The sequence below is a fragment of the Calidris pugnax genome, unplaced genomic scaffold (genome assembly GCF_001431845.1).
Source record: "Calidris pugnax isolate Ruff unplaced genomic scaffold, ASM143184v1 scaffold56, whole genome shotgun sequence".
Classification (NCBI taxonomy): Eukaryota; Metazoa; Chordata; class Aves; order Charadriiformes; family Scolopacidae; genus Calidris; species Calidris pugnax.
This window is the reverse complement of record NW_015090839.1, coordinates 13,745,066-13,767,241: the sequence shown is the minus strand read 5'-3', so window position 1 is coordinate 13,767,241 and position 22,176 is coordinate 13,745,066. Positions and strand designations below refer to the sequence as shown.

The 22,176-nt window shown below is 40.7% G+C and overlaps 1 protein-coding gene across 3 annotated transcripts in view; it reads right to left on the bottom strand.

The window, feature by feature from the left end:
* Positions 1–22,176, bottom strand: part of SCG5 (secretogranin V) — a 31,899-nt gene that overhangs the window by 9,371 nt on the left and 352 nt on the right. Inside the window, exons 1-4 of one of the 3 annotated variants that reach the window (XM_014941909.1) lie at positions 21,912–21,970; positions 20,569–20,801; positions 5,874–6,023; positions 2,847–2,959 (exon numbers count right to left, since the gene is read on the bottom strand). In XM_014941909.1, coding sequence (XP_014797395.1) covers positions 2,847–2,959; positions 5,874–6,023; positions 20,569–20,800 — 495 coding nt within the window. In that variant the 5' untranslated portion in view covers position 20,801; positions 21,912–21,970. Of the gene's footprint in view, positions 1–2,846; positions 2,960–5,873; positions 6,024–20,568; positions 20,802–21,403; positions 21,654–21,911; positions 21,971–22,176 lie in introns of those variants that run through there. The other 2 variants (XM_014941908.1, XM_014941907.1) reach the window with 2 other exon arrangements.

Below are 22,176 nucleotides of genomic sequence, written 5' to 3'. Positions count from 1 at the left end.
ATGCCAACACCACTTCTTCAGACCATCTAAAGAGTCAAGTTGCATGATGTGGAAAAGGCAGACTCAAATGTAAAGTACCTGTTTCCTGCAAGGAAAAGTCTGAACTGAAGGGGAAAATAAAAAGGTCCCAAACCTCTGTGGTCAAAAATCATAGAAACTATAATTACACACTAGGGTAAACACCTCTGAAAGTCCCTCATCTTACTATTCCAACTGTCCCCTCTACGTATTCCACATATGAGGAGAAGAAAAAGTATCTTTGGGGCTGGGGAGGAGAGTATAAACTCTGCAGCTTGCCCTATAAACAGAGCTTGTTCCTGAGACTTCCCACATGTCAGCATATTGATATATGGAGAGTTCTCCCAAAGACAGGAAAATTCTTCCTCTTCCCTCTCCGAACACAGTATAGATGATTTATGTATTCGTATCTTCATATATATTAGCAGTATTTACACACAATATTTAGTGTCTACACGGAATCATACACTTTCCTGTATGGGACAGTTTCTAGACTTGTTTTACCGTTATAAAACGTGTCTGCTGTGCACAGGGTGCTGCAGAGGTCCCACAGCTTTGTGAGCGTTAAGAGTCTGTCACCAAAACAAACCAACCAACCTGTTTCATTCCCATTATTCACAAACAAGCCGATCTTTTCCTTTTTTTTTTTTTCTTTTTTTTTTTTTTTTTTTTTTTCCCCCTGACCTGCTAATGTAATTTGGGTTTTACTGTGGTTATGCTAAGGAATGCGTGCTGGCTCCTTGAAAGGACAAGGCAGTGGGAACTGTAACGCCGCCTCAACCGCTCTGCGGCAGGAAAAGGCAGGGGAGAAGCTCCCCCGAGAGCTGTGAGCGCACGCCAGCTCGCACAGGTCCAGGAGACACACTGGCTCCGAGGGCTTCAGACGGTGGTGACAGGCTAGCGCCTGCACAGCACGCAGGAGCTGGTGGAAACGCCAGTCTGTAAATACACAGCCCTCACGGCCCCGGGGGCACGCCGTCCTCCGCGGGAGAAGGAGGAACGAGGGGGCTGCTGGTGGGCAGAGGGGGTTCTGGTGGCTGGGGGGGCAGTGGGAGGATGAGGATGCTCGGTCGTCACCCTCTGGGCAGACCACATTGGCTCTGCTGGTCATTTACAACCTAATCCAGATGACAGTGAGTGACCTAGAAGATCTGATCTACTTTCTCTCTCCCTTATAAAGCCTCAGACAGCTAATTTTTAGAGTGCTTCTCTGCTCTTATTTTTTCCAGAGAGATAAAAATAACCAAACCAGCCATAAAACCAGATATCATCGTATTTATCTTTTTAATGTGTGGTAGTATACAATGAGGAGGCAATCGGGGCGATTCTCCTGGATCTGGGCAGAACATTTGCTCATGCACATTACCAGCTGTTTCATCTCTAATTAGAAAGATCTGGAGTTGGCTACGCCGCAGCTAGATATGATTACTGTTTAGTACCTAACAGTCTGTTTTAATCCATGCATGAGCAGGTTTTTCCCCTGAATTAGTAGTGATGGATGGAGAAATGAAAAAAGGCCAGTATTCACTAATGATTACCTACCATTTGTTAAGTATATACATTGCTGATGACAACAGAGTATATATGCTTGATTCTGAAATATTGCTATAGGCCAAAGATTTACAGAAGTGCTTTTATAGTCTTCAAAAATGGTATTATGAAAGTAAATTACTTATGAATAATAAGAAAACTAACAGAATTGTTTGGCATAAATAAGAAAGTTCACCATCTGGTGTTTTTAAAATGAAAACCTTTGATGGTAATTACTTAGAATGCAACAAGAGTTTCCAAAATATGGATTTTTGGCATGATTCTCTCAAGAAATTTAGCACTCAAACAAGTAATTAAGACTATAAATCTTACACTGGTTTGATTATGAACGATGAATCATTGTCTCACAATTACAGCAGGAGAAAAGGCTGCCAAACATGTCCATTTATCGATATATGCTTACAGAGCGTTGGTTTAGGGCAATCTTAAGTAAAGTGTTATAACAATGTAAAATGAGATTTCATTATTTGCTCTAGAAGCATAAATTATGTTATAAATTATTGTTATTGTTTTCCTGGCGCCTGAAGATGGATTTGGGATTGGACGTTTAACTGATGTAATGTAAGATTAAGCGGCAGAGCTCTCTTTGGAGCCTTTAGCCTGCAGAAATAGTCTAGCTGGAGTTATTAAAGTCCTTGTATGCTCAGAGCAAGATTTTTCCCTTAGTATAGCTCACTCTATTTATTGTACGCAATATGTAAAATACTTTTTCAATATAATGTAGTGCACAACCTGAATAGAGGAAGAAGCAGTATCAAGTCCTCCAAAATCCTTAAGCCAGAGAGGATTCCTTAGAGCAAGTTGTCTGGACCTAGATTTTTTTAAATGTGTTCAGGAACTGTTGCCCTCCATTTATTTATTTTTTTAGCATCTGAGTAGCTGAACAGTGAATAGTCACTGAACCTCAATAACCTTTCAAATTAGGGCCCTGTTATGATTTGAAATCTTGTGCTAAAATCTGCACTAATTTTGGTTACATGCTCATTGTAGTTTGAAATGTGTTTTGTTGCACTTATCAAGCACATACATAGTTGTCATGCCCTAGGACGGGTCATAAGACAAGGATTTCTACTTTCTATTTCTATGGGCTTTTCATCAATCACAGGCATTATTTCTATATTTTTAAGGGCAATTTCACCTTTTTGAGAAGTTTCTCTTAGGATGATGACCTTTCCTGCAATAAACACAATATTCTCCTTGTGGTTTCATAGTATCCCACGCAGCAGACAAAACCCAGTTTCACATGCAAGAAAAATAAGCAAGAAGCATGTACTCACCCACTTGCCCATGTTGGGATAGTCATGCTCTGGATCAAAAAGATGTTGGTGCAGTTGGTATTCCCTGCTGAACTCTGCCGTGTCTGGGGTGTTTTCTAGACACCCATCATCAACTGCAAAAGTATGGTAGAAAACACTAAGTGCTTGGTAGCATTGAAACGCACGATATGTGCCACATTTATTAAAAAACTTCTTAAATGCAATTTAAAAAAATATATTGAAGAACTGGATGACTGGAAAATCTCAGGTATTTTTTTCTTTTGATTGTCAGAATATATTTAATTTTATTTTTTTTTAAAACCCAAACTTAATGTAACTTCAAAACTAAACAAATTTATTTTCCTAGCTCTCCCCTTCCTTTTTGTTTCTCTTTTAAGTTCATGTTTGAGCTTGATTTTACATAGAAGTACATGTTATTCTGATTCAGAGGAGGTCCTCTCTTCATTATTCAATGCCCACAGGAAGGTGTAGAAATTGTTTAGGCAATACTTTTGAAGCTGATGCTGTGAGAAAAGGCAGAATTTCTTTCACCTAACAGCTATTCACGCAACTCCATTTCTGATTTGGTACTTGGTTCAAAATGGCTAATAATAATTTACGTGTCTTAAGATCTCATAAAAAGGTGATGTGGCAGAGATCTTGTGCTAAAGACATTTCTGCAGATTGCTAACTAGTCTTATGAGTCTAGAAACCTCCTTTAATCACAACGGATGATTTTGCAAACAGTGTCACATCAAGGATAATACCCTTTTAAAAGTCAGCTTATGGACTTTTAACCAAAATACATCATCTTTAGATTAAACAAAGATTCAGCAACTTGAGGCCAGAGTAGCCCTTTGGATAGAGTCTGCTCCTGGAGCTCCCTCTAATTTGTCAGCCTGGGGAGCTTGCAGTCCAAGTTCCTCTCAGACATACCCAAGACATACCACCTGGGGCATGATGCTGGGCATCCAAGCAGCTACATCTGCCAGAACACAGGCAACTCCAGCAGACACACCTGTGGACTTTCCCTTCTGTCCTTGTGTGATCGTCACGTGAAAAGATTTGCAGATGGATTATCTTTTTTCCCTTAGATGTGGGAAACACTAAAATCCTGACTCCAAAATGAGTTCATTCAATGACCTGAGGAGGTTATTCTAAATCCAACAGATCCTGCTTTCTTTCTTTTCTCCTTAGAATGGGAAAAAAAATAAAGTTGCCAATAGCAACCAGGGGAAAACTAACCATACTGTCTAAGTAACTCAGAAACCATTAAAGTTAACTACGAGCACTTAAAAATTATTTCAGTCTCAGCAGGAACAGGGTCATCTCAAGAGAGAAGCAGGTGACAACAGCAGTGTGGTAGACCTCCTCAGAGTGTCTGTGCCTTTTGTTAGAAAACACAAAGGGCAGCTGGACATATGCGTGCCCTCTGCGACTGCTAATCCAAAAGTCTTCAAGCTCAAGTGCTCCAGGCTTATGTATTCCCGCTGTGGAATGTGCATATGTAGACAGTGACTGGAAAAATTGTTTTCCATTAAGCAAGTCCACAGACCTGATTGAGGAAGGCCTCCAGTAATTTGTATGCATAATACAGTCACCACTTGAATTTCCATTTAAGGCTCTGAAAAACATTTTACTCTAATCCTAGGAGATACTATCTTCACTCACAGCGTACCTACGACAGAGCCATTTATCTGAGCAGGCAGCACTTCCCTAAGAATTCTGATCTGACAGTATTAGCTCAGCTAACAACTTTTATTTCACCTAAGAAAGAAAAATTGAAGGGATTTTCACAGGCATTTCTCTGGATGCCAGGTTTCTAATTTATTTATCTAATCACTAACAGAACTCTAATGGGCAAGCACAGAAGATAGAAAATCTGTGTGTGTAAGAAAACCTAAACCCATCATTTGCAACCTGTCAGACAACAGCTATATTGAACAAAATGGAAGATTAAATATTATTTCAGAAGAGATGCAGGCGTCATCCCCAAGTGAGCTCTAATAGAAAGCAGTAAGGAATGATGATTCAAAATTTTGTCATGGTTTCGAATGAAATGCAAAAACAATGTTTGCAAAACTTTTCATGAAAAAGATTTTTTTTTATCAATTCTAACCTACTTAGAACATTTTTAATAAGAATACGGACAACTGTTTTGCATTATCCAAATAACATAAAAGAAGACTAAACAGAAAAGATTTAGAAAAGATCTCTTAGCTCACGAATAAAAAATGAGAGAAAAATAGTGTTCATTCCCAGTTCCAGCTCCCAAGGCAGCCAATGGGTGTTTTACTACTACTTTCAGTACTGGAAGCCATTCCTTGGCTCAAACAACAGGAAAAAGATCAATTCCCTTGGGGTATGTCTATATCATGCACACGCAGCGCTGCTTTAGAGATCCTTCAGCACTAGCCACACGTGGCTTGGTATATAAGCAGCTGCAAGCCGAGGGCTGCAGAGGGTGTCTTGGGCACCGTACTGGTCCAGTGCTCTGAGGCTGCGCTGGTCCTCTGCCAGAGCGAGCCTGCGTGCAACACGTTGGGGTACGTCCACGTAGTTCTCCGTTTCTTGGCACAGATGCACCCTCAGTGAGCTATAAAGCCACATGGATTGAAGCCAAGGTATCTTAAATATTGACTCATGGTCTGGGTTGGAGATCAGGGCAGACAGTTTCATTCCTCTTGGCACAATGAAAGTCTCTAAAATAAGGGTAAATCTCATCTGTACAGAATGATAACTTTTTTCAGGGGCCAGCCTAAAAATGAACTCTGTCAGGAACAAGCCGCTATCATAAATCTCACTATCTCGTACTCCAAGGTCAAGATGATTTCTTTCACCTGACCTTCTCTAGCCATCATGTAGCAATACAGAAGGTGCATATTAAAAAAAAAATATCTCATCTCAAACACCTGATTGCTCAACAGTTCTCCTTCTGGGGTAGAGAATAAAAGAAAACACCAATTGCTGATCAAGTGTCGTACTGCCTAGTACAGCACTGAAAGATGCATGGTGAAAACAGACGTGAAAAAGCTACAGCATAATTACCTGTTTTTCCAATAGGGCAGGGATTTGGAGGGTCAGGATAACCTTGATCTTCACTGAAATCCTTTGGTACATTATCTCCTGTCAGCTCGGCCACGATGTTTGGGATGTTGCCGTAAGGACCCAAGTGCTGGAGACCCTCGTGCGCACCACCTAGCAAAGACAATTTACACGCACTGTCTTTTTACAAGATTAAAAGTGTAAGTGCTTTAGTTTAGATTTCAAATGTCTCTTTTAGAAACACGACCCTGTGAACTAAATCGGAGAATTGGGTAATGAAAAATGAAGCTAGGAAACAAGATCAGTCACTCGTTATTATTCTTAGGGTCTTTTTGTTCTTTAACTATGTAAGTTATAGGCAAGAAAATACAAAGAAAAAGAAACATGAGACAGTAGCGGAACTTAATATATTTACTGCATAATCATCTTCAGTCACTGATATTGTTAATATTCATTGTAGCAACAAATAATTGAAGATATGGCAAGACAACATCATGACAAGAAGACAAAGTTAAGGACAACATAGAAAGAAATAATACTATTTGAACAGCCTGGAAATACATTCATAAATTAAGTCATATGAGAGGACCCAAGATATTATTGCAAATTTGGTTGTATACAGCTAGGAAAATTATTTTTAAATCAAACCATTTCTTAAATGCAATTTAAGTTTCCTGCAATAATGGTGAAAAGTCCATATTTTTGATGAGAATTCTTGTGCATGTACACCTACACAGTATTCATTACAGTATGAAACATCACATTCTGTGACTTTTATACCTTTACAGAATTGATCAGTTCTAGATGCAGGATTTTATATTTGCCCTGCGGGACTTGGAGCACCATCACTGCAGGGTTACAACAGGAGTGCACAGCAAGTTTTATAACTCAGTGGCAGAGGACACAATGATGGGCTTCCTGTTCTTGGCCAAGCGCACACAGCAGGGATGTGCCACAGCCTTCTGCCACTCATCTCAGCTTGGGTTCCTTGCCTTTGACAAGGAGGCTCTTCCACTAAAGGTTTGGGAACCAAGCTCAGGCCATTCTCTCTATATGCCTCTCTACAAATATTCATTTGCTCCAGATCTTTTCTGCACACATTACCAGCCAAATGCACCTACAGGCTAAAACCCAGCTGCTTGGGGAATTTTCTAAATACTACTATACAGTACTATTTTGAATTTCAGGCAAATAAAAAGTTAGTTTCAAGCATGCTCTTTTCCCCTGCCATAAGGCAGCCACCACACACCCTGCAGCAACAGCTAATGTAGTTACTGAGTACTGTAGGAGTTACATTGAGTACTGAGATGGTTGTGTGACAGTAGAGCAATATTATTTTAAAACCCTATATAATGAGGGATAAAATGTAACAGTTGACATATAAATTCCACTAACAGGAGAGGAAAAGGAATTTGAATGACTGGAAAATGTGAGTTAAAGAGCGAATGCAGACACAACTGTTTGAGTAAGTAGCATGACCACCATATCACCAAACAGTCTTATTTTCAATTTCTATAATTATAATAGATCCAAAAGATCGGAATAAAGCTTCCGAACATGAAAGCTGCCTCAGGAGTACTCCTGTCCCAACTAACAAAAAAATACTACCAGCCTAAATGGCCTGTTTAGCTTGGAGAAGACAAGACTGAGAAGGGATCTCATCAATGCTTATAAATATCTAAACATTTAGAAGTGGTAGTTGAGTCAAATTGTTTATATTTTCCAAATAATCAGTTGGAAGCTGGCATTATATTACCAGAAGTAAGTTAGTCAAGAGGATGGGGCCAGCAACAGGAAAATGTGCAATGGGCCCAAACTGGAACGAGTTACATTGAGTACTGAGATGGTTGTGTGACAGTAGAGCAATATTATTTTAAAACCCTATATAATGAGGGATAAAATGTAACAGTTGACATATAAATTCCACTAACAGGAGAGGAAAAGGAATTTGAATGACTGGAAAATGTGAGTTAAAGAGCGAATGCAGACACAACTGTTTGAGTAAGTAGCATGACCACCATATCACCAAACAGTCTTATTTTCAATTTCTATAATTATAATAGATCCAAAAGATCGGAATAAAGCTTCCGAACATGAAAGCTGCCTCAGGAGTACTCCTGTCCCAACTAACAAAAAAATACTACCAGCCTAAATGGCCTGTTTAGCTTGGAGAAGACAAGACTGAGAAGGGATCTCATCAATGCTTATAAATATCTAAACATTTAGAAGTGGTAGTTGAGTCAAATTGTTTATATTTTCCAAATAATCAGTTGGAAGCTGGCATTATATTACCAGAAGTAAGTTAGTCAAGAGGATGGGGCCAGCAACAGGAAAATGTGCAATGGGCCCAAACTGGAACACTGGAAGTTCCATCTGAACATGAGGAAAAACTTCTTTACTTTGAGGGTGCCAGAGCACTGAAGAGGCTGCCCAGAGAGGGTGTGGAGTCTCCTTCTCTGGAGATACTCAAAACTCACCTCAGCACAATCCTGTGCAACCTGCTCTAGGTGAACCTGCTTTGGCAGGGGGGTCATTCTAGATGATGTCTGAAGGTTCCTTCCAGCCCTTGCCATTCTAGGATTCTGTAAATCATCTTTTATACAGCTAGGCATTGTAAGCTAACATAATCACTTTCAAAAATGTCTAACATAAGGCAGTCTTGACAATTTTGTGTTCATTTTTACATTTAGAAGTGGTAGTTGAGTCAAATTGTTTATATTTTCCAAATAATCAGTTGGAAGCTGGCATTACAATACCAGAAGTTAGTCTCTAAGCATATATATTTCAGTTTTATTTGCATGATGGACTAAAATCTAATCAACATGCTAATTTTCCCCCTCAAAGTTTCTTATTCTGTAATGCAATGTTGAAGCAAAGTTTTACAGCTATGTAACAAACATAAAAGTAGCCCTATAAATATTTTGCATCTGCATTATATGAGGTTTTCCTTTGTAGCTGACCATGAGACCTGGTACTAAAACCATAATAGCATTATATACACTGTGAACTTTATTATACATTTGCAGTCCATAGGCAACACAAATATGATGCTTGTAAGGACTGTGTAGATTCACAATAAGGCTACGGTGATGAGGTTAAAAAAATGTATAACAGTCATTTAATCTAACATCTAGTGTACAGTGTTAAATACTTCTTTTATACTGAGCTCCTTCACATGAAGATTGATTGTATATATGTACTTAAAAGCATCAGGTTATGATTCTGCTGTAAACTACAGAACCACATAATCAATACGTGTTTGAACATCCTGTATACAATGTGGTTCACTACGGGATAATCCATCAGATAGAAGCATATCTACGCTTCTATGTGGTGCAGACCTCTTGGCACCAAAGCTCCATCCATAACGAAAACAGAGGTACTTAGCAGGCTCCAGTGTGCTATATATACATGTAAGTTTAAACTAACTGCCAAGAATTCCTTTGAGTACAAAATAATCTTTTTATATTAATATAAAGGATTGTTTCCTTTAGGTATAAACGTCCAGGATCATTTAAGGGTTTTTCCTTTCTTTCCAAAGGAGCTGGAGACAATAGCACCTGCTCTGGTGCCATAATTTAGCACACTTGAGCGATTTAATAGCGTTAGCAAGGCTCATTCCTTATAAACTCTGATAAATACTGCAGTCAGTAAAGACTGCAATAATAAAAATGAAATGCTATAAATATAGCAAATAGGGGTATTATGTACAGCAATTCACAAGCTGCATTAGTTTTGGTATTGTAACGTTACTGATTTGAAGAAACATATTAGGATTGAATACACTGCAGCTACCAAGTCAAAATATTGTAATACAAACATACACAGTTAGCTACAAAAATAGCACAAGATGAGTCTCTCGAACCTTGAGGCAGAGACTGAAAGAAAGACAAGACTACTAAATACTGAGAAACTTTTCATCATCTCCTATCCAAGGGATAGATAAATCTATGTTTTTCCCATCTCTCCTAGCTTCTTATATGAACTGTCTTTTTTGTGCCGCATACTAGCAAAAAAAACCCAAACCAAACCAAAAAAAAAAAACAGCCTCCAAAATAGTCAGCTCCCTTTCCTGTGCAGGATTTCTGTGTGAGTATGTAGTTATTTTACACCCCTAAGGATAAACTAGAAGCTTTGGTCTTTTGGACTGTGGTCAGTATTTTCATAAGTAAGCTTTGGATTTCATTTGAAATATATGCATATATGTAACCCTCTTCTGGCACTGATCTTGAACTGTTGCAGAGTGGAACCCAAAACAGAACAATGCCTCTCCCCTTCCTGTAATTCTGGAAAAAGTCTTCAGTCATCTCACCAACTGCTGGTATCATCTCTATTAGGGATACTTGGAATGACTGAAAATTTACAGTGGATACATTTTAACTCATTTCTTTGTAGGAGCAATGCTGTCTCTATGGGTGGGAGGACAACACAACCGTTCTGGTCTTGGGAAAAAAAAAAAAAAAAAAGAAAAAAAAAAGGAAGAAGAAACAAAACAGGAAAAGAAAACACAAAGAACAACTATTTTCCTGCCAGTATTGAATATTGTCCTGATCAAACACATCCAACGGAATTGTTGTTGGTCCTGACCATCTGTTGGTAGCATAAAACACCACTGAAACAAATCTGCTCACAGAAGCCCTCCTCCACATGGAATAGAAGCAGGCAATGCTGCCCCCCAGAAGAGTCGTTTTAAGAGAGTCAGTGAGAACGGACTTTCAAAAGTGTGAAATGACTGCAGAACATTTAAAGACAAATAATGGGACAAATTTGCCTTTCAGTCTGATTGGAACAGTTTCCCACATCACAGTGGGAATGTGGGAAACAGATAGGGTTACCCCACTTCCAAATTCTGACAAGAGGTCGTTTGGTCAATCTTAGCAAGGAGATACTAAATAGAGCGGGTCACGAGTGTCTGTTGTGAGTAAATAAATCCCACATCCCTAATTAAAGCCCTTTACATAGAGAGTCATGTTAGATGCCCTAGATTTCATATTTTTGCTCTTAAACATTATGAAGCAGATTCTTAAAGTGTCCAAGCCCTTCCCAGCTGCACAGAGGAACATTCCTCCCAGGTAAGGTTGTGCCTCTTGTGATCTAGAACTGTACAAACTCCAAGCAAATCTGAGCTGCAAGGGAAGCCTGGTATACCTTATCCCATTTGGGTAAGATTCCTCATGGAATCTTACCCAAAAATAGATATTAATCAGTGATGCAATACCATATTTGCTACTTTGCAAAATCTTTTGTTTATCTAGACTATTAGTTCTTATCCCTGGGAAAAATCTTGAAAATTATTTCCAGTGTGTCCTCTCTGATACAGAGATAGCTTTCTTTCCTTTCACTATGACAGCTTTCCATACTGTTGTACACTTCTGTCCCCATTCATCTTGCTGTATCTACCTTTGCTGTGTCGATGCCTCATTCAAAAAAAGTGATGTCTCATCCCCAATCAAACTCTGCAAGGTTGGCAGAATGCTTTCTGATCCTCTGGTAGCTTTAAATGGGACACCGTCCACTAACTTCCTTTTTCCTTTCCTTTACTATCTGCAAGAATCCTCACCATATAATTTAGTTAATTCAAATTGTCAAAAAAATCCTGAATGCAAAAAATGCATTTTCATTTTCCTTACTCTTTCTAACATCACTAGAAGTTCTACAGTCCCAATACCATTTCCCCCATGCATCTTCAGCTGGCTTCATCCTAGACAGTCCTATCCTGGTTGCTGAAGTTGATATAGATCAGGAAGTGAGAGACACTGAAAAAATTATAAATTATCACATTTCTTCTATTCACAGAAGCCACTAAATAAGAGAATAGGGAAGGAGAAAGAGCATAGGAGAACCAAGAATGGAAAAATGCAAACGTAGCCAACTTTAACCATTCAAGAGCATGCCTTGGGAAACCCAAGAAAACTACAGCTATACATACTAAAGCATCCAAGATTCCAGGGTCAGCTTGTCTTCTCCTTAATGACACAAAGTTTCTTAAAACTATGAAGATTAATTTTCTTTTTCGCCGCAGAGGGACAAATTCCTTTCAATATGTTTCTCAAGCCTCTAGCGCATACATCACACAATTACTGACCTTGCTTTCAGTGAATAATTCCATTTTATCCCATATTTTAATTACAAACAGTACAAATATTTAAGATATGAAATGCTTTTATTATGAAATGGTTAGGACCAAAGTAATCCCCACGTTCCTCTCACAATAAATTTATAAAAGCAGCAAATATGCTATTATTACTCATTATTCAAATTGCACACACAATAAAATAAAATCCAGCAGCTCACTTGCTGACGGCCCAAGAGCGATCTCTTCTGCCTCCCTTGGTTGAGCAGTCCTCTAATGAACTATATTAATTTGCCCTTCAGCCTGAGCAGAAAGCTTTTGCACTTCACCGTGTGGGTAAACTTACCCTTTTGACAAACAGAGCGTGACCTGCAGTGTGCAGCAGAACACACACACGCACACACCCGCCAGGGTGACTTCCAGCCCCCATGATGAAGGGGAAGCACGTCCAGCAACCACCACACGCCCGCAGCTGCCATAGCATCACCGTGCTAACGACCACGTGCGCAGCGCACGGCTCTATGAAACAGGGCAACCAGAAGAAGCCGGTGACTCGCTTTACCCCACAAGGGATGGGACACTATTTCAGTCCCATAAATGTAAAAGACTAGAGCACGTCATCCGCTGGCATTGACGCCAGCTGCATGAGAAGCCCAGATGCTCCATCAATGTCAACACACTCATGGAAAAATATGCCTTTCACTCCTTTAACATGAAGCATGGAAGCACCAGAATTTTCCAGAACGGGACCATGTTTTCTGTCTGTTGCTCCACTGAACTTCACAACGTTTTCCTGCTCATTTCCCCATTTATATTCAATCCCATTTTCCACACTCAAAGTCCCGGCTGGTTCTTCAACAGAAGTGTTTAAAAATCTTCATGTACCCGTCTGACAGCTGCCACTGGGGTCGATTTTCTAACTCACCCAAAGGACCTCATCGTGAACAATACCAGTGTGGGGCTACAAGACTCCCAAGTCTCTGCTTTGTGTGCCAGTGTAACCTCACAGCTCCAAAAGCAGAGGCTTTCCTATTCAAAACTTCTGCCAACATGGCCCAAGTCAAAATGAGGTTTCCTTTGCACTTGAATAAAAGAATTGGCACATGATGAAGACGCAAGAGAGCAGCGAGATGAAGAGTCCTGCCAGGCAAGGCCAGGCCCAGTGCTGCTCTTTGGCCCTGCAAGAGGGACTCGGGCCAGCTAACCTGATGTATTAAAGCATCCCAAGGGGAGAAACCAGATTCTTCATCCCTCCTTTTCAGTGGCTGAGAACATTCTTCTTCTCATTCATGCCTGCAGCAGCTGTTGGGGCACTGCTGAAAGCACGCACCATGGGAAGCTCAGAGAGAATAGCTCTGGAAACCTCCAGAGCGTGCCAGAGATCCTATCTCCTGCACAGGACACCACGATCAAGAAAAGCAAGAATCTCTTTCTTGTCCAGACTTCTAAAATATCTTTTCATAGAACCGAATAAATTAAAAAAGCTTTTCTTACTGCACGTTAATTTAAAATTCAGATGGGAGCAGGGGAAATGCATGTGATTTTAAGAACAATTACAAAAAGGTATAAATCCTAATTAATGTCCCCAAGCATATATTTTATGCATGTGAAAGACAAGCAGGGAAAAAAAATCTTCAGAAAAAAAAACCAAACCTCATCATAATTTGGTCAGTCTTCACTGGTAGATTTTTAAATACTTCTGGACCATATTCCATTGCTAGATAGAATTTTACAGTTTCATATTAAATCTCTATATACTATCTGCCAACACTAGAAAACAGAAGTACTATAAAGCATCAGACAATACAGAAGCTATCATATTCCCTCCCCTCCTCAGGTTTCTTACTTCTCTTTTGGGATTATTTCCCTCTAGGAACATGTACAAAAAAACAATTGTGGCTACAGATCCCATTCTAATTGATTAATTATTGTTAGGTACGTGAGAATCTACTTAATTCTAAACCCCTACAGACTTGCCTCTTTTCTTCCCTGAACGAGTCCCATCTCAAATGGCTTTCTGCTTTGGTGGCACCTGTTAAAGATAACTTTTGGAATAGCAGTAGTCGTCTATGCCGCATACCAGTGGTTAGTGGAGGTTTTAAGAGCTGGAGTCTTTATCTTCTTGGTTCCTCAGAAGAGGGATGTGACACCTGCACTACCTCCTGAAACCACGAGGACTGCTATACACGTTATTTCAAGAAAAGATTCAAAGCCCCAAATCTACATAGGTCCCTTAGTCAGACCCACAGGCAAGTAACAAAGATCTAGAGAGAAACAGGGATTAATATGCTTTTCTTCTTGCATTGCCCATTGACTGACTTCTCTGACGAGCACACAAGTTTTGAGAATTTTCCCTGCATCTCCCCAGACACACAGAGGAGACTAAAGTAGTCCCTGTGCACCTCCTGCAGCATGGGGTGGGGAGGGGGTCGAGGAAGGGCAGGTCCTGAAATTCCAAAGTGGCAGAGCCTGTAGTGGTGACACCCACAGCCTTCGCTGGATCCTGTCCTTGCTCCTCAAGAGAGAAAGTTGTCGAACACGTTGAGATGACACCTCCACACAGCAATACAAACACCAACTCTGCTCATATTAATGCTGCTTGTCATGGCTTATAAATCCATACGGAAGCACAAATATTATGAGCCAAATATTCAAATTTGTCTTTAATAAAGAATAAATAAAGTCCTACCACTTGTCATTATTTCCTTGTTTGTGGAGTTACAGGCATAATTGTTTTACATGCAATTTCTTCACAGAGTTGTGCCATATCACTTAAAGAAAATCTACTGCAAACTACCAGTGCCATTTGGCAGCGTCATTAGCATTTAGATTCAGGAATTAACATTCTCTCACAACACGTACCACTGCCTGATACTCAAGATAGAAAAAAATACAAGCATTTTTAGTCAGATCTATACAAATCCAGATGTCTACCATACTAATGTATAAAAAAGTGTAGCTTTACTATTTTAATTTTATGTTACAAATTTGAGATGTCCATATTAAATTTTGAAATCATATTTCCTGAGCTATTTTGGCCATTTGGAAAAATAAACAAAACCAACAAACACCAACCCTGAAAGCAGAAACTAATAGAGTGATGTTGGGGTTTGATTTTGTTTGCTAAATGTCAGGCCCATAACGCAGCCTTTGATTAAAGTCATGTGTGCTTCAGCAAACGCCGTCCCAAAGCGAATATAACTTTATGTCTCAACTGCAGCAGGACTTTCTCTATAGAACAGATACAATAATCCAAATCCTGGATGATTGTGTGGTCTCTTTGCACTAAACTGACGCTACAAAGTGGCCCCAAAGCAGAAGTGGCTGTGGCCAGCCTGGTGGCACGCTGCCAGCCCAGGGACTCCTGCCCTGCTGTCCTGGGATGCTGGCCCAGGGGACATCAGCTGCAGCAAAGGGGATGCAGCCGTCCCGTTGCCATGCTTGCTGCCCCCGCAAGAGTGCACTCCGTGTGCCAGGGGTTATAGCTTCTAGTGACCCAAGGAAGTCCAAATACACTCAGGTATAAGCACAGCACACACTAACCCAAAAGCAAAGGAGTGTGAAGGTCATTTCTGCACTGGTTTCACTGGGTACTTGCATAAGAAAAGGTTTTGGGCAACATTCTAGTCAGAAGATTTTACTGTTCTTGCAGGAAATAAGTAGTGGGGTTGCAGGTATGTTACAGGCCAGACATCAAGGTAATCCAACAATGTTTGGCTTTGTTTTCTTATTAGGGAAATGTAAACAAAACAGACATTATTAACATGCATGATTAATCTGCATAATTTTACAGACAGTACATTTCATGTAAAGTGCTATTTGTACAGAGTCCGTGCTAAGAAGTCATTAGCCAGCAGTTTTCAGTAGAAATATTAGCATCATGTTCCAGACTCTTTTGAATTTTATCATCTTAATCAGCCAAACAGTAACTACCTTTTTCTAAAGCAATAAACAGGTATTTATTTCCTTTCAAAATAATCAAATAAATCCCAGCCTTTTCTCAATAGCTATAAGCAGTCTGTGCAGGAGAGTCAAAAGCGTCCCAAAGAGACACCATATTTTCTTATTCCTACAAACAATTGGGATTTAAGAGACATCATGTAATGCTGTCACTGAGGTTGACAGCATGACGTCTCTTTTGCAGATTGAAAGCTTCAGACTCTGGACTGTCACCCCAGCACCTTTATCAACCATCGTCCTCTTAGAAGTGCTTTGAAGAAATAGATCCAAACCAACCAAATCAAACACAAACCAACAAACCTCCCCAAGAGCAGGCTGTCTGTTGCACTGAGTTGCACAGGAGGCAATGAAAATGCAAGGAAATGATATTTGCAAAATGAGAATAGGGCTTCACGTTTCCCATTATGAAGTTCAGTGCTATAAACTGCCCGAGCTGAGCTACTGGTGCCCCCCTGTGTCTCAGTGAGATTTTACTGTTCTCCAATCCATGGTATAATAGTCCTGAAACATGCACTATACACATATTCCCTCCCCAGCCCCCCAAAAAAGAAAAAAAAAAACAAAACCAAACTTAAATATTGGCACAAACTTGTAAGCACGCAAGGAAAAAATAACTTTATGTTTTGGAAATGTTGAAGGCATTTCTTCATGTTACAGTTTTGTCCTCTGTTAACATAGATAAAGCCCCCTTCTTGTCTATATAAAACTTGAATATAGCCCAGTGGCGCCTGCACAGTATTCTAGTGAGAAACCTAAACAGTAACTACAAAAACACAGCTACTCATTAAAAATTTCTATTTTGCTTTTTTACGTTTTTCCCCCTCTCTTTTTATAAATACTGCTAAGTGTCTCCAATACAGCTTTCCAAAGAGAGAAATTAACAAGGACAGCAAATACTGTTAGAAAAATTAAAGTAGTTAATATGGGTTTGTTACTTTTAGGAATCGGGGGGTGGGCAGAAAGAAAACCTATTAAGTGGTCAGCAAAAACCAGCTGCTCCTGCAGGTACCACCTCAGGTGTTGGAAACCCCTTTGCCTGAGGCTCCCGTCACGCAGGGTCCGTCCGGCGGCTGCCGCTGCCGTGCACCATCTGCCGGCTGCTACACCACCACATTCCCATTTTTTGGACATATTTATCCTGTGAACTGCTTCCATGCAGCTAACAGAGCCCCAGCAAAGGAGAAGAGCTAATGCTGCCTCCGCACCTCCCCGCGGGCTGGAAGGTGGCTTCTCCTCCACCCCCCCAGGCAGCTCCCACCGCCACCGGCAGAGAAAAGCCACCGTGCTCGACCTCCAAGCTCTCCTTGGATCACACACACCATCTGCACAGTAATTTCCTTATCGGGCATTTTCTAGACTCTCCTCCTATTTTAGCAGCTTGACCTGAGGTTACAGATAAATTGACAAATGCGAAGGGAAGAAGGAAAAAAAAAAAACATGTATTTATAGATTTCTTTTCTGCCCATCAACACGAAAACTATCTGGTCACTCAGCAAAAAGAGCACATGCTGCTAAATGTATTTTCTGAAAAATGTCCATCTTGCACAGAGCAAGTTTGTGATTTCGCTTACTGCAGCCAAGGCAGCCCTAATCTTTCTTTAGGAAAGGACAATGGGAGAAAGACCATGTATAGTTCCTTGCAACACATCCACCCTTTGGTTTTTAGCATTTTAAAGTCAAAATATGGTGATTAACACCGGAAAAAATGTAGACAGCTGAGATGGAAAGTGGGCATAATTAGGAAATCCACTTATGAAGTAACAGCAACAGTATTTTTGTTACATATAAAATTATTAAGCTCTTATTCAGCTGGAAAAGGTTATTATAATAATCACTCAAATTTGCAAATGTTTCATTCTAATCAGGCTGCTAGTATAAACTTGTCTATATTATGGCAGTCTAAATTTGTTTCCAAATTCCAAAGCCACAGAAATTAATTTTTCCTGACAGAACCTCATTTGCAAGTGTACACATGTAATGGATGAAATCTGGCCTTTCAAAAAATTGGTGGTACTTCTGGAATCCTGGCTTGGCTGAAGCTGATGGCAGCCACAGCTATCAGCACTGCTGCAGATCTACACTGCTGGGGCAATTTCTGACAAAAACATTGTGTGAAGTAAAATCCTTTTCTGTAGGAACATACTAAATTTATTAAGCTCTCTTTCATAAATTTTTTTTTATACTGAGATGCGTTATCTGGTCAAAATGAGAAACAGATGCACTCCAGAACAGCTAGTGGGTTGATGATGAAGGTGCTGGCATGGGATGAACCAGGTTTTATACTGTCTACATTGGTCACTGCAACCTAAGTCTGAAAAATGGCTGGAAGTCAACACTCATGGCAGCTCAGAATTTATCATAAATATCAAGGGTTTCATACCTAATTCTACTCTCCACTACTTTCAGGCAAAAATCCCAATGAAAGAGTGCCTCAGGAGTAGGTAGTCAATTACCACTTTGCCATGATGGTATTTAGGATGTCAACCCCATTTTGCTGTGGCATATTCCAATTACTGTTAAACCTCTTGCTTCCGTTCACCCTTAGATTTGCTTTCTGTTATCTTGTAGGGTTTGGGGTTTTCTTAAGCACTTGCACACAGAATTACTACCCAGTGATACCAGTGTAACTGTGTTGAGGAAAGCCCATAGGTGGATCCTTCAGAATCCAAAACCTTGTACTAATTGATGTACTCTAAAAACACATGCAGTTATTTTTCCTCCTATATCTCAACCATAAGTTACTTATTGCTCATACGGACACCACTGGAAACATCAACCACAAGTTATCTCTCAGTCCTGTTCAATAGTCCTGTCAGTCAACACCTGTGCTACAGGCACAGGGTTTTTTTTTGCTCAAACATTACAAACCACGACACTGTTTCTTGTGATGCTCAGTTCACCAGCATCAGAAACACTCCTCCAGAAAGTCCTGCAGGTCTGGTTAGCAGAGCAGAGGTTGGAGCTTCGTCCTCTGAGGAAATTTTATTTCTACATCGTGTGATGGAATGTCACAAAATATGTGTGTAAGATCCCAGCCTACCCCCCGCTGAACAAACCAAAAAAGTCATCTTCATATGATCAAGAGGGGAATGTTAAATATGGTAAACAAATTGGATTTATCATCTTTGAGTTTTACTCTGTTACACAGAAGGCATTTTTATTAAAATAAAAAAAAAAAGGAAAAAAATTAAATGCAAGAGGTGGGAGTCCAAACTCCTTTTCCTGGAAAACTCTGTGAATGACTGGAAAACTAGCATTACTTGAGTCTCACAAGCACCAGAAAAGTTCAATACTTAAGAGATTCTTACTCTGGTTTTGCTGACATTGTAATTAGAAAGTAATGGCAAACAGCTGAGATGAAATATTTGTCAGAGATCCAGATTTGCCTATCTTTTCTAAGGTTTAAAAAAAACCCTATATTCTGGGGGAAAGAGGGAGTAAAATTACTCACTTCTACCAGTCTGTCACAATTTCTCTACATACAAACACTCATGAAGGAGAAGGCACAGAGCAAGTTTTACTCCTTAAGCGTAATCTCTGTCATTAAAGTTTGCAGAAAAGCAGATGTCCATCAAAGTTTCTTTAGAAAATACATAAACTTGGGTCTTCAATTATCTGGTAGAAATGTCTTTTCAGACTTAAACCTGACAAGCCTGTCCTCAGCTTCCCTTAGGGCAATCGTGTCCCTCTGGCTAGGATAGCCTGGAGATCCCAATGGGGACAAAATAAAGGGCACAGACTTAAGCTCGGAGAGGACTTGCTACATTGTGTCAAATTGGTTTAATTCCGAGAGAAGGTTTGACAATTTCTGCTCTGTTTTGATGTTGGAACATAAACCATAACATTTGGAGCTGCATACCTTCAACCTTTTCCTGTAATCCCAAAATAAAAGCTAGTTTATTACAACTCAAATAGCAAAACGTTGCAACATCGTCCTAACACCCTCACATTTGAGCCAGATTTTTCAGATGGTTTGCATAGTTATAAAAGGCTGATTCCAAGGAAAATTTACTCACACAGAGCGAGACCAGAAGTGCTGGCCAAAAAACAGGACCTGAGCCCAGAGCGTTCACCACAGCAGCCCAGTGTGGAGGTGCTACTTGTGGATGGAGGGAGAGGGGCACTCGTGTCCCTTCCACCCCTGTGTGTCCCAGCACCAGTCCTGCCCCAGCACTGATCCTGCCCCACTGAGGGCTGTGCAGGGTTCTGCAGCTCGCAGGAAGAACCCCCCTTGAGTAAGGTCTCTCCCTTTATTTCCCATGACAGCGCAAATATTTGGTGTCAAAATGCTTCCAAAAGTCCATGAGATTTAGGCTCTGTAGCTCACATTTGTTTCACGTGAAAAATATACGGGATATAATTTTACACACTATTAGGGAAGAATTCAGTGAACCCTTTATTTTGAGGTACGAGAAACCAGATACCTCTCGGACAACATGGCTTTTTCTACAAAGTCTGTACATTAAAAACCCACTACTTCTGCCAAAATCATTAGATTAAGGAAGGTAAAAGACGGATGATGATTTTAAAACAAAGATCAGGCAACAACATGGTGAAGAAGTCCATGATTTTAAGCTCAAAATACTGTACATGTTTATGCAAACCAATAATTATTACCAAAGGATACTAATAAATTAATCATAACTCAAAGTAGAAGTTAGCTACCTTCAATGCTCTGTGGGCCAACTAGATTCATAGCCTGGTGTGCTGGATATTCGACCCGTGGCCTGGCAATGCCCAGTTGCTCCATGACCCCATGGAGGAGCCTCTGGATATCTGCTTCAGAAACCCTGTCAGGGGTCCTAGGGCTGTGGCTAAAAGCCGAAGCCAACCCAAGCGCCAGCAGAAATAACATGTTAGAAAGCAAGGTCGTTGTCATTCTGGTAGCCACTCGCATCCTGTGAAAGAGAAAGGTAGTTGATTATAAACGATAGTGGGAAGAGAGTCCAGAACACATGCTAAAAATAGCTTCTGAGCTTACTGCTGCACATCACAGCTTCCAGGGGCAGCTGAAAACTTAGGGGAAGGAGGGGAAAAAGGAGGGGAAGCAGGGAATAGATTCTACTCTTCTCAAAAAAAAAATGATCTATAGCAAACTGCAGAAATCAATTTTCTGATTTCAATTTGCCCATGACATTCGTTAACAGTCGCTACAAACAAAACAGATCCACTGTTTAAATTAATAAGAATATGTTCCCCCCTCCATCTTTATTATGCTATTTTTCTAAAGCTCTGGGCTGCAACCAAAGCATTCCCCAGCCAGGAATTGTATTTCCAAGCTCTCTTCTTGCACTGCCTGAAAAATGAATCACCAGGATCTGCTGAACGACCTGCATGTTTTATTTGTACCTTAAGAGGCTTCCTACTCCATTCCCATCATCTTCCCCACCTGAAGCAAATAGATTTCATTTGTTTCCTTGAATACCTTCCACTAAATGGCTGCACAGTGTAGTTTAATTAGGAAAAAACCAAAACAAATAACCCAACAAGCACCACTTACTGTCCTCTTTGAGATGCTGAGTTTTAATCAGAACGCTTGTTTCCAAAAGCTCCTTTCCCCCTCACATCACAGAATAATTAAAATGACCATCGATCCCTTTTAAATAAATAAACCCCCCTCGAATCCCCTTTGTCTTCCTTGAAGAAGGAAGCTCCTTTAAGCTGTGCCTGATTTCTCCACACCGGACTTTAGAGATGCTCCAACCACCCTGCACAAGGCACCTGAAAACGTCTTTGAGGCAAAAATGGCTGGAAAATCCACATCCCCCCCGCCTCCGGTGCCGGAAACAATCCCCGTTGCGCCTGTGCGCGGCTCCACCGCTCCCCGCGCATCTCCACTCCATCGCCCTCCGCAGGAGAGCGCTGCGCGCACGGCCGCCCTCCTCGGGCCTGTTTAGAAGGGAAAAAAACCCTCTTTCTGTGAAACCACCCCCGCGGAAAGCTGCGCCGTGACCCCCATCATCCCCGTCCCTGTCCGCTCCGCCGCCCCCGGGCCCCGTCGCGCTCACCTCCCGCTCCCGGCGCGGCGGCTCCGCGGCCCAGCATCCTCCCTGCGCAGCCGCGGACCCTGCCCCCCCCCCCCCCCCCCCCCCCCCCTTTTTTTTTTTTCTTTTGTTTTTCAGAAAATACTAGAAGGACCTGGAGTTCTGCCTGTTTAAACTGCTGAATATTTCCTTCACAATTTTTAGCTGTGGGCTTGAATCATGGCTCCGGATTCTCTTCTACTGACTCAGATGAGGGGAAGAATTCATCTCTGGTAGAAGGCTGGGGGGT